This window comes from Panthera leo, chromosome E2, assembly GCF_018350215.1.
Source record: "Panthera leo isolate Ple1 chromosome E2, P.leo_Ple1_pat1.1, whole genome shotgun sequence".
NCBI classification, from domain to species: Eukaryota; Metazoa; Chordata; class Mammalia; order Carnivora; family Felidae; genus Panthera; species Panthera leo.
Genome location: NC_056693.1, coordinates 60,355,557 through 60,367,895, shown reverse-complemented (window position 1 = coordinate 60,367,895; position 12,339 = coordinate 60,355,557). Strand labels below are relative to the sequence as shown.

Here is a 12,339-nt window from a genome sequence, read left to right as displayed (position 1 = left end):
GGCGGACGCGCAGGGGGACCATGCCGCGCTCCTTCCTGGTGAAAACGCACTCCAGCCACAGGGTCTCCAACTACAGGCAGCTGGAGACGCAGAGAGGTAGGGACTGCCCGGCTCCCCAGCCCCGCCCACGGCTCGGACTCCCGTCCCAGGCCGGGGGAGAGGAGTTACCTCGCCAGCCAGCGGAGCGGGGACGAGACCCCGGGTGGGTGGAGGCCTGCGAGCGCCTGGTCCACGTCGGGGGCCTCGGCCTCGCGTCGGGAAGAGCAGGCGCGGATTCCCTCCCACTTAAGAGAAGTTTCCAGGCCCCCAGTCAGTCTGGGGGCTCTCCCCCTATGGCCTGGCGCACCCATCCCAGCTAAGGGAACCCTGGAGCCATCTTCCTGGTGCAGGAGGTGTGGGAGGGGTCCCAGGGATGGGTGGGGAGAGAGACGGAGGGAGGCTTGGGGCTGCTGTCCAACGGCTCCTCCAGAGCATCCAGAGGGAAACAGAAGAGAGACCCGCGGGCTGTGTGTGCCAAGGCCCAGCCCATGAGCCTTCCCTCAGGCGCCTCGGGTGCCTCCTCACCGCTCCGTCGGTCACTTCCCCCCGTCACCCCTCACCCCAGTGGAGGTTGTTCAGGGCAGGCTGGGCTGAGGGGCTGCAGTCCCCCCCCCTCCCCCCAGGTGGCCCAGGGAGACGCAGGTCCAGGGCTCAGGACTGCCCGTGTCCTGGAGGCACGAGAAGGTCCCGGGACAAAGGCCTCTCGAGAGTGATCAGAGCCATCACCTCACAGCCCCTGAGGTGACGACCCCCCCTGAGGAACTGCTGGGTAGCTCAGGGGGAGAGGGGAGAAGGGACCCGGAGGAGGCCCAGGAGTGGAGGGCACCCCGGTGATCCTTTCCTTTCCGAGGCCGCTGCCTCCAGGGGGTGCCTTCTAGGACTGGGGTCCCGAACTCTGCATTTTGAAAACAATTTCACAAAATGAAATAGAACGGAAGGCATCCGAATGCATTTTAGATATATACGTGATGGGAAATGGAGTTTATGTGAGCCTGGTTGTTAAAGCTTAACACCTGTTGTTTAGAGCCCAGTCACAGAGTGCACCCCCCACTTTACTCTTTGAACATGAGAGAGTGTCAGAGAGCAGCCCAGCCCTCCAGCACTCTCCGCTTCCTCCGCTCCTCTCCTCCCCCCTTCGGATGAGGGACGAGGCTCCCGCTTGTTGAGGCTCCCAGGATGTTGCCCTAGGATAGACCGAGGGGCTGGGGCTGGGGCCCCTCCCTCTCTCTTTTCAAATAAGTGCCTTTTCAGGCCTCCCCCCAGGGAGCCCCTGAAGCGGAGGGGACTTGAAAGTCTCTCCTCCCAGGAATTTGAGTTACAACAGCCCCAGAGGGTGTGTGGACGCATCTGAAGGGCCAGCAAAAGCACTCGATCAGGGCCACAGGCATAGCCGGCCCTCCCCTGCCCTCCCTCTGGGGTGGCCCCCAGCCCCCAAGACCCGGTTTGGCTCTGGAGCCAGGGTGGTGGCTGAGTCTCAGAGACTTAAGAGAGGTGACTGTTTTTCCCAGTAGAAAGCCCCCAGTGAAGTGGGGTCCTAGGCTCTCTGCATATCCCAAGCCTCTCTCTCCAGAACTTCCTTGGACTTTGTCTCTTAGCCTGACACTGCCCAGTCCCTCTTTCCAGGAGGACAGAAAGTTAGCATGCTGTTTTATAACTGGGGGGATTAGGTTAGGGGTGAGGTCAGGATAGAGCAGAAAGGTGGGAAGTTTCCTTAAGTGTCCCCACTTCTCTATATCCTCACCAACACTTGTAATTGGCTATTTGTAATTCTAGCCATCCTAGTGGGCACGAAGCAGTATCTTGCTGTGGCTTTAATTGGCATTTCCTTGATGGTTAATGATGGCAAGAATCTTTTCTGTGCTTGTTGGCCATTTGTGTAGGTGTGTGTGTGTGTGTGTGTGTGTGTGTGTGTGTGTATATATATATATATATATATATATTTTTTTTTTTTTTTTAAGTAATCTCTATGCCCAGCGTGCGCTTGAACTTGAAACCCTGAGATCAAGAGTCACATGATCTACAGACTGAGCCAGCCAGGCATCCCACCATTTGTAATTTGTATATCTTGTTTGGAGAAATGTGTATTCAGATCCTTTGCCCATTTTAAAATTATACACACACACACACACACATATATATATGTATATATATACACATACACATATATGTGTATATATATACCGTTGAATTGCAAGAATTCTTTGTATATTCTGGATGCCATCGATTTAACAGATACATGATGTGCAAATATTTTCTCCCATTCTGTGGGTTCTTTCTTACCCAAAGCCTTGGCATGAAGGCAGAAATGGGACCAGAGATTTATTTCAACACATCTGGAGTAGGAAATGGGTTGGGGGCTGTTTGGAGATTTGGGGCTCGGGGAAAAGGCAGAGCGTACCCCTACGTGCCAGACTGTTTACCCTGGGGCCCTGCCGCTCATCTGGTCAGGTACAGGCATGCTGGCCCACGAATCCGGGAGCCATGGCCTGGGGACAGGCTGCCCCTGGGGGCCGTGTGGCACCACCGGGGACAGCCATCCAGCCACCCGGGAGCGTTGGCACTCACGTCACCATGGGCGGGGGGTGATGGGGGTGACTGGAGGCTAATCAGTTGTCTTCACGTGGCCCACCGCCAAATGTCTACTCTGAATTCGCGCCTGCGGGAGGCTGGTGAGGCTTTGCTGTGAGCTGGGCCTGAGGCGGGGCGGGGGTCAGGGAGGCCTGTCCTGCCGGGCCAGTAGGGGGGCCTCCGTCAGCCCGTGAGAACTATTCTGGGATCCTGTAAGACATTTCCTTTGCTTTTAAAGAGGAACTGAGGGGGCGCCTGGGTGGCTCAGTTCGTTGGGCATCTGACTCTTGATTTCGGCTCAGGGCAACTCAGGTTGCGGAGTTCGAGCCCCCCATCTGGCTCTCTGCTCTCAGCTTGGAGCGGCTTCAGATCCTCTGCCCCCCTCCCTCTGCCCCTCCCCCGCTCGCGCTGTCTCAAAAATAAACATTTAGAAAAATCATAACAATAAAGAACTGAGGCCCCTCCTCTAGACCCTGTGGTCACTTCCCGCGCTGACACTGGCCTCGCCAGCCCTTCCCCTTCGTGCAGAACTGCTGATGACCTAGAACACAGGCTTGCGGCTGCACCAAGAAGGGCGAGTCTGAGGACAGAGTGTGGGGGCTCATGTCCACTTTCACGCTCTCTCTCTCCCTCCTCCCTTCTAGAAATTAATGGCCCCTGTTCTGCCTGCAGGGGGCTGGCGGTGCCCCTCCTCCTCCCAGACAAGGCGGCCTCTTCCACCCCTGGCGACCCTCCCCTGCCGTGGGACCGCACCTCTGCCGTCTGCCCCATCTCCCTGCCCCTTCCGCGTACTGAGGAAGCTCGGGGGGCCTCCGGGCCAGACCCCCTGGAAGGCAGCCGGGCGGACCTCTGGAGCGGCCGGGCCCCCAGCGAGCCCCTCAAAGACAGCCTGAACCACCTCAACCTGCCCCCGCTGCGGGTTCCGCCCACGCGGTGGCCCCCGATCCCGGGCCCGGACGGGGGCCAGGCTCCAGACAGACTCCAGGCGGCCCCGGGGGGCCTCGGGCGCCCGCACTGCCACAAGCCCTGCCACCTGCGGGCGCCCCGCTGCTTCACCTGCAGGTTCTGTGACAAGGAGTACGCCAGCCTGGGCGCCCTCAAGATGCACATCCGCACACACACGCTGCCCTGCCTCTGCTCTGTCTGCGGCAAGGCCTTCTCCAGGCCCTGGCTGCTGCAGGGCCACATCCGGACCCACACAGGTGGGTCTGTGGGCAGGAGGGCCCCGGGCAGGGGTGAGGGCGGGACCTGGGGGTCAGGCAGGGAGGGAGGCCTTGTAAACAAGAGGAGGGACGGCCACACGGCTCCTGCTTCCCTGCGTGCCGGTTTCCAAAGTCCCACAAACCAGAGGCTCAAACATCAAAAATGCCCTCCGTCCCAGCTCCTGAGGCCGGAGTCTGAAATCCAGGTGTCGCAGGGCCGCGCTCCCTCCAGAGGCGGCAGGGGACGGTCCTTCCTGCCCCGTCCACCTCCCGGGGGCTCCAGGCGTCCGTGCGCCCCTACCCCCGTCCTCACACGGCCTCTCCCCTGTGTGTTTGTGTCCCAACCTCCCTCTGTTGTAAGGACACCAGTCCCACTGGACCGGGGCCCGCGTGCTCCAGTGTGACCCCATCTTAACCCGATGACATGTGCAAAGACCCTATTTTCCAAGTGAGGTCACCCTCACAGGTACTGGGGATTAGGACGTGGACGGATCTTTTTTGAGAGACACAATTCAAGCCCTACCACCTGGCAAAGCGCAGGCTGCTCGGGGCCGTAGACGGTCTGACTTCCCATGTTGCGCGCCCTTCCTGAGCTCTGGAGCAGCAGGAGCGGCACAGGGAGAAAGGCCTGGCCTTTGGTGGCAACCACGGGGGTCACACGGACGAAGGGCACAGACGAGGACTGGGTCTTGACGGGGGGCTGGGACCCCAGGGGCAAACCCATCCCTGGTGAGAGCGCACCAGAGCCCTGCGCTCAGACCTGAAGGAGGCCTGGGGGCCTCAGCACGTTGTCCGTACATCAGCCACCGCTGCCCAAAGGAGCGGAGGCGGGCTGCCTGCCGCAGGGCGGCTGGGGGTTGAACCACACCTCGCCCCGGCCCGCCAGGAGAGGGACAGGTGGGCACAGAGAGACCGAAGCCCAGGGATAAGGCTCACCGGGCTGAGGCCCACGGCTGAACACACGCCCCCGTCACTGGAGCCTCCCCAGCCCTGAGCCAGGGCTCCGTAAGTAGGACTCTTCTGAGTCACACCCGGGGGAGGCTGGAAAGAAGGGTTTTGCGGGAGCCTTTCTCCGGGCTGAAATTCCAGCCGGTTTTCCTCCGCTCCCCCCCAGGGATGTCTCTGAGCGTCCCACATCACACCGCCAGGGGCTCAGTGCTCCTGGTCTGAGGGCCCAGAGGGTGGGAGGCCCTGCAGGAGGCTGGCCTGGGGAGGGAATGTGCCTGGGCGTTGGGCAGCAGGGACGCCCTGGGCCCAGGGGGACTGCACGCTGGTGTTTCTCAGGATTCTATTGGGTGTACGACTGGAAGTCACTGCACGTGGGCGGAAGAGAACAGGTGACCTTTAAGGATCTTTTTACACTTGTTAAGGTTGTCCTGGGGGCCCAGCTCCCAACAGAAGGGCTTTGTCCAAATCCCTGGTCGCCCTGATTGGAGGCGGCCCAGAGGACACAAGGGTCTTAAGCTGTTCCGAAATGCCTGCCTCCATCGTAAGGGCCGGGGCTCGCCTTCCCGGTAGAGTCTGCAGGGGCCCAGCTGCTTTCCACCAGCGGCCTTCCGTGGGCAGGGACAGCTGAGGGCTCCCAGTGCTGCTCAGGACCAGATCTGGGCAAAGGGCCCCAAGGGCTCTGGCAGGAACAGAAAGATCTAGCAAAGACCCACGCTAGCTCTTTCCCCTTGGAGAGGGCTTTAGATGCCGCAGTCCTGCCCAGGGGTGACATCCCACCCTGTCCCCAGGCAGCTCTGAGCCTGACCGTGGATGTGGACCTCGTGGCCCTAGGGTTTCCTTCCTCCCGGGGCAGGTGCCGGCCCCCCCCCCGCCACGTATCTCCTGGGGAAGGGTGAGGGGAGACCGATGCGTCAGAAGTGCCGTGAGCATTTGGAGGAGGCGGAGGGGCTTATACGTCGATAAGCAGGGACGGCGGGGGGTTGGGGACGGGGGGCTCGGCCACCTCCTGGGGCGGACCAGACGGACACTCACCCGGCGCCCTCCCGCCCCCAGGTGAGAAGCCGTACACCTGCTCACACTGCGGCAGGGCCTTCGCCGACCGCTCCAATCTCCGGGCCCACCTGCAGACACACTCGGACACCAAGAAATACCAGTGCAAGAGCTGCGCCAGGACCTTCTCCCGCATGTCGCTCCTGGCGCGGCACGAGGAGTCTGGCTGCCGCCGCGGCCCCTGACGGGTGCGGGCTCAGTGCCGGCGGGAGGGACAGGACCTCACCCCTCTCGGCACCCGTGATGCCCAGCGAGCCCGGCCCCACGCTCGCTCGGCGGGTGCCTCCTCTCCCCGCCGGCCACCCACTTCCGTCCAGGGCCAGAGCCGCCCGCGGGCTGTCAGGGCGACTGAGGGAAGACCGTCACGGCGACGTGAGCCACCATTCCCTGACTTGCCCTGGTTTCCGGTTCTCTTCTCCCAAGAGAAAAGGCCGCTGGGGGTGGCTGCCAGCTGGGCCAGCTCCTGCCACTCGGCCTTCGTGGGCACGGCTACCACAGGCTCACCTCCGCCTGCCTGCGCGCACGCACGCGGCACCGGGTGTCCCGACACAGAGCCAGGGCCCCGTCCCCAAGCACAGGGCAGTGAGGAGCCTGGCACCCCTGCCGGTCACGTCCTCTGAGACCCCGAGTCCTGCCTGGCGCCCTGGGTCTGCGGAAGAGGCCGAGCCCGGAGTAATTACCCAGATTCCTGGGTAATTTGGGCCTCTGGCCACGGAGCAAGGGGGGCAAAGTGTAGGGACGGGGAGCGGGGAGGTGGGTGGCGACACTCCAAGCAGGTGAGCAGGGCCACCTTCTTTGGGAACAAGGAGACCGGAAATGGGGACAGCCTTATACAGGGAGGGAGAGCGGCCGTGGGGCGTAGATACGCCGGGGGTGAGGCTGTGAGGGCAGAGCTGGGGAGAGTGAGGCCCAGGGAAGAGGCCAGCCCGGGGCCGTGTGTGTCCGCGTCGGCAGGGTGCTCACAAGAGAACCCAGTCCTGGGTCTGCACATGTCTCCACCGAGACCACCGTGTCACCGGGGGACTGTGTCCACAACCGCCCGTGGCACCGTCGCCCCTTCTCTGCCCGCCCTCTCCCGAGGCCATAGGCGTCCACAGCGGAGGGAGTGGGTGCCACCTGAGACACATGCCTCCTGAACCGACTCAGCAGCCAACAGGAGTCCCCTCCCCAGCATCCTGCCCCCGAGTGCGGCCTCTGCCCACCCCCAGACCCCCGGGATGTCACCTGCTGGGCTGGGCCTCAATCTTGCCAGTGTGTCTTAGCATCTTCAGCCTGCCCTGGAGGGCAGCCTGAGTCTAATGGGGACTGACTGAGTTCCTGATGCCCGGAGGCGACAGCCGCCCCACTTCTGGCCCAGGCTGAGGGACAAAGTTAGGCTCCTGTTCCTGGCCCTGAGTGGGGGCCACAGGGCAAGCGGCAGAGGCCGCGTGTCGGCCCTGGGCCTCGCAGACCCACTGAAGCACATTCACCAGCCTGCTGCTGGGCCACGCGGCACCTGTAGATCCTGCCCGAGGCTCCTCGGGGTGAAAGGGCCTGCGTGGCTGGTTTGATAACGGCCATCGGAGGGGCCTTGGGGACATCCCAGAGGAAACCTGACCGTGACGTGGGGCTTCTCTGGACCAAGGGTGACCTCGATGAAACTGGCCACCCAGGAGGGCCGTGGCTCCGGCATACAGAACAGATCAGCGGGTGCAGTGAAGACGTTTGCTGGGGAAGCCACGCTCACATTCCCAGGCCTGCACCTGGCCTCCCCTCTGCGGGGACCTGCCATCCCTCGAGGGACAGACAGTGCGAACCAGACGCTTAGCTGATAGGTCAGCGTGCTGTGACTCCCATAACAAAGCCCCACGCACCATGAGGCTTAAACCACAGAGATGTACTCCCACACTCTGGGCGCCAGAAGTCAGGGCCCCAGTTGCCACAGGGCTGGTCCCCTCGGGGGCCGGCCTCTCTCTCTCCCTCTCTCTCTCTCTCTCTCTCTCTCTCTGTCTTGGCTCCTGCTGGTTTGTGGGCATCTTTGATGTTCCTTGGCTGGTGGACACATCACACTTCTCTGCCTCCACCTCCCATGGCTTCTCCCTGCGTATGTGTCTGTCTCTGTGTCCAAATTTCCTCAGTCTGTGCAGACACCAGTCCTGCGGGGTTAGGACCCCCCTTAATGGCCCCATCTTAACTCGATTACCTGAAAAAACCCTGATTCCAAATAGGGTCCGGATTTCAACATTTGAACCCGCAGAGGGGAGGACACCATCCCCTCCCAACAGTTGATGTGAACACAGTTTGCCAAGAGATGCCCAGTGGGTCCCTGTGCTTGGGCTGAAGGATGAAGGACAGCAGAGTGGATTCCTCTGTCCCCTTGGTCCCCAAAGGATCAAGGGGGGCGGTCAATTTTAACTGACGGGCCCACCGGCAAACACCTCCTGTGCCTGTTCCCGCTTCCTGTCCATCATCCCAACCAGGGGCCCTGCCCTAGCAGGGTGGTCCTCCCTCCCATCGGTCTCCCGAAGAGCTGGGCTCCTCTGTTGAGTGGGTCAAGCCCGCGTTCTGGCCCATATCCGGCCATCTCACAGGAGGGCTTTTTTTTTTTTTTTTTTTAAATAGCATCCAGATGCCCAAAGGAAGCTATATTGTAAATTGTGTTCTATTCCTGGGCCCTGATAGCTAAATGAGGCGGTGCACCTGTTGGGTATGAAGGGAGGGAATTTCACGGCCCTAAAATAAAGTCAAATGCTTGCCCTTCTGTGCCGGCCCGTGGAAAATGCTCTTATATTTATATCTGGACTGGCAGAGGGCAGGGTGGTGGAGGCCAGGTTGGCAGAGAGGGTGAAGAAAGGCCGAGCACCTGCCAGGGAGCTGATGGAGAATGAATGGGGGAGACGGTCCACCAGGGGCGGGGCGGCTGCAGTCAGACCCCAGGGAGGCCACCTGCCCAGCTGCCTGGCCGCTCAGGGTTCCCAGCTCCCCCCTCACCTTTTTCCATGCTATTTTGCCTGGTCATCAGAATTCACCTGGGACGCCCCTTTAGATAGAAGTTGGCTTTCTGGAGCCCTCTCCCAACACCTACAGAACAGGAGTCGGCAGGAGGCCTATCCCTGGGTGAAGGTGGATGACTGGTTCTTTTCTCAGGGTGCTGCTATTTGGGTCCCTCCCACCTACAGGCCATCTTTTTTCCATCCAAACTCTACTGACCACATTTCTACTCGTCACCCTAAAGAAGGCCTTTCGGTCCTGGTCCAGCACATTGTTGGGTCCTCCCTCCAAGGTGGGAGGAGGGACCAGAGGTCCCGGGGCCCGAGGAGCTGGGAGCAGGTGCCACAGCTGCAGCCTGGTTACGTCTGGTGAAGGCAGAAACCTAAGAGACGAGTGAGGATGCGGGACACGAGGAAAATCACGTAACCAGCCCTCCAAGGTTGAGGACCCCATCTTTTGTCACGACAGCTGCACCCGGAGGGCGGTGTGAGGGCCACAGCAGGGTCAGCACCAGATACCCAGCAAGGAAAACCACTGTTTTCGGACTCAGATGCCAGCGCCCAGCCGCTGCGAGCTCAGGTCCTAGAAACAGGTGCGAGAGGGACACTAGGTCTCCGGTGGCCCTACCCTGGCCCCACTCCCAGCTGAAAGAAACCTCTCTCCTGAAAGCTACAGACACACTAAGGTTACACCCTCCCTTCCAAAAGCCCAGAGGGCTCCATAAATATCATTTTGGCGCAGAATATTCTGGGGAGGGGGGGGGGTTCTCTGGAAGTTTGAAAATAGCCCGCGTGTTACTATCTTTATTCAGAGAACCCACTCCTGGCCTCCACTCGGTGGCTAAGTATAGCTCCCTGGCAAAGTTCAATGGAACAAAAGTTTCCAGGCCTTCATCACTTGCAGATGGCCTGACATTCAGGGACACAGCTCAGCCAAGACTCAGAGAGGCTCCGAGGAGCCTGGGAGGACGCCGGCTGCTGGCCGCACCTTCTTGCTCCCGAGTGGGGGAGTGTGCGGGACTCTCCGGCCATCGGGGGGTCCTGGCCTGGTCCCGAAGGAGGGGTTCTGATCCCAGCTGAGTCAGTCCCACTAGAAAGCCTTGGCTTCCACTGCTTTAAAAAAAGGAATCCTGTTAAACCTATTTCAGAATTCAGGGGAGTGCCAAATACACATTAAAAAAAAAAAAAAAAAAAGACACTTCGGATGCTTAAAATAAAATAGAATAGCTAACTTTAGAGAAACTCCCCACCTTTACCTCCTCTTAGAATCTGTGTGCATTTCCTGACCACCGAGTTCTGGCTCCAGTCTCCCCTCCCAGCTGCCCGCCCAGCCCACTGAGCCCCTGGGATCGTCCTCAGGGCCCAGGAGACGCTGGGCAGGGCTCAGGTACACAGTGGGGCCGAGGGCGGGAGGGCTGGGGGCAGAGGTTCGGGGTCCGTCTTGGCGGCTGGGTGCGGGTGTCTCTGGTATGTGCAAAACCTGGAGGCTGCCTTCCCACACGACCTCCGTCAGTGCTGCGCCCCCCCACCCACAGGCTGACCGGAGGGCATCCGTCCCTTCCCCCTCCCCACACCTCTGCGCCATGGGCCCCTCTTCCGTTCTCCTGCAAGGATGCACCCTCCTCGGGTCCTGAAGGAAGACGCACAATCACTTGTTTTGCCTGCTGAGCTCAGACACGCCAGCCCCTCTCCTTCCCTGGCCGTGGGCCTGGGCCCAGGACACATGTGACACACTGATTTCAGAAATGGGAGTCTCGGGGGCCGCCTGGGGGGCTCAGTCGGTGGAGCGTCTGACTCTTGACTCCAGCTCAGGTCATGATCTCACAGTTCGTGGGTTTGAGCCCTACGTCAGGCTCTGCGCTGACAGCTGGGACCCTACTTGGGACTCTCTCTCTCTCTCTCTCTCTCTCTCTGTCTCTCCTCCACTCATAATCTCTCTCTCTCTCGAAAATAAGTAAATAGATATTTTAAAAAATTAACAAAAAAGAAATGAGAGTCTGTAAGGAGGGCAGTCCTGGAGCCACAGGTCCCTCTGTCTGCACACGACCTTGGGAATGCCAGTGTCCCACATCGGCCAAAGAGAGTCTGGGATCGAGGACTGTCCCGGGCCGGATCCCGCTGCCAGCCCCTTTGCTAGGCGTCGGATGAGCTGTGGCTCCCTGTCGCTACCTTGGTGACGGCTGTCTCCCTCCTGCTCTCGCAGAACACGCCCCTGTGCCGACAGTACATAAGTGCCCTGCAGACCTGCCCTCTGCGAGGCGCACGTGGGGCTGGCGTCACCGCCCCGGTGCCCGGGCACGTCACCTCCACCCGCTCACGATACGGCCGAGCACCGGCCTGGGTCTGACTAAGTGCCAGCGTCCGGGTCCCTGTAACATTCTCAGTGAAGAAATGAGAAGTGTCCACAGAGCGCCTCGCTCCCACTGGGGCGCGAAGGTCCCCTCTGGGAGGGCGTGCTCACGGGACACCCACGGGGGCCCAGGCCAGGCACCTGCAGGCGTCTTTGCCAAGCAGAACCTGGTGAGAGTGACGGTCCTTCTCGGCCACGGTAATATTAACACTTTTAAGAGACGACGACAATTCTAGAAGCCTTTCATCTTTGGGCAGCTTTCCAAGATTGAAGCCTTTTCTGACGAGAACATCATTTTTTTACTTATACAATGAAACGCCAACATATCGAAGTTCTGGATAAATCAGCAAACCGGTATCTTCCCCCTGACCCGTGAGGAGGCTACACGGTCTGGCCTGGGCCGCAGACCCCGGGCAGGAGACGGTCTCGGTGGAACGGACGCGGGAAGCGTTCGCACGACAGCGGCCGTCACGTGCCAATCACAGCCACGCTGGAGGCAGTGCCACAGGCTGAGGTCTGGCGTGCCACCAGAGACGAGCCACGGGCGCTGTTCGGGCGCGTTTGCAGCGCTGTGCGGGGACGCGCACACCCCAAGCCACGCACCGTGGCGGCGACAGGGACAGCCGGGAGACCAGACACCCAGATCTGCAAACACGCGGAGCGACGCCACCCTCCCACAACTTTGTTTCAGGAGACAGTGGTTTTTCACCCAAATATGTTAGCACGTGACGGGCTTATCGACGATTTTAAATGAACCGACACAGCAAATCTTTAACGCAACGCCAGTTTTAATCCCTAACATGCACCCCACACACGAACAGCCCGCGGGTGCTTTGCTGGCCTGGAGCGCAGAAGCGCTGGGACACGAGGCTGGAGAACACGCGCCGCGTGGCCTTCCGGGACAGACACAAACGGCCGGTGGCGCACACGCCCTGGGCCGGGCGCGGTGAGAGCCTCCGCTCTGCTGCACGGGTGACGTTCAGGGGCCACCTGGGGCAACTGAGACCACCTGTGTTTTCTGCCTTTGCCCACGGACTCCGGAAACAAATCCCTGCGGCCACGTGACTCCATCCCACGCGTGCAGAGTGAGAGACCGCCCCGGGTCCGCCCCGAGGGAGTCCCTGCTCCCTGGCCCCCTCCCCCACTCCCCTGCCACACCTTCCTCCAGCCTGGCCGGCTCCCACAGCCTCAAGTTCAAGACCACGACCCTTGG

At 60.8% G+C, this 12,339-nt stretch overlaps 1 protein-coding gene across 1 annotated transcript; it reads left to right on the top strand.

Annotated features, from left to right (window-relative positions):
• The first annotated feature begins 6 nt into the window (after positions 1–6).
• Positions 7–6,057, top strand: SNAI3 (snail family transcriptional repressor 3). The gene is made up of 3 exons (XM_042919796.1): positions 7–96; positions 3,252–3,809; positions 5,811–6,057. The coding sequence occupies exons 1-3, from the start codon at positions 21–23 to the stop codon at positions 5,990–5,992; spliced, it is 816 nt and encodes a 271-aa protein (XP_042775730.1). The 5' UTR covers positions 7–20; the 3' UTR covers positions 5,993–6,057.
• Positions 6,058–12,339: the final 6,282 nt, after the last annotated feature.

Excerpts from the sequence above, each read along its gene's own strand:
- SNAI3 (XM_042919796.1), top strand. The coding sequence starts at position 21 with ATGCCGCGCTCCTTCCTGGTGAAAACGCACTCCAGCCACAGGGTCTCC. Across the intron at positions 97-3,251 it reads GCAGCTGGAGACGCAGAGAG|AAATTAATGGCCCCTGTTCT; the intron begins GTAGGGACTGCC and ends CCTCCCTTCTAG. Across the intron at positions 3,810-5,810 it reads CCACATCCGGACCCACACAG|GTGAGAAGCCGTACACCTGC; the intron begins GTGGGTCTGTGG and ends TCCCGCCCCCAG.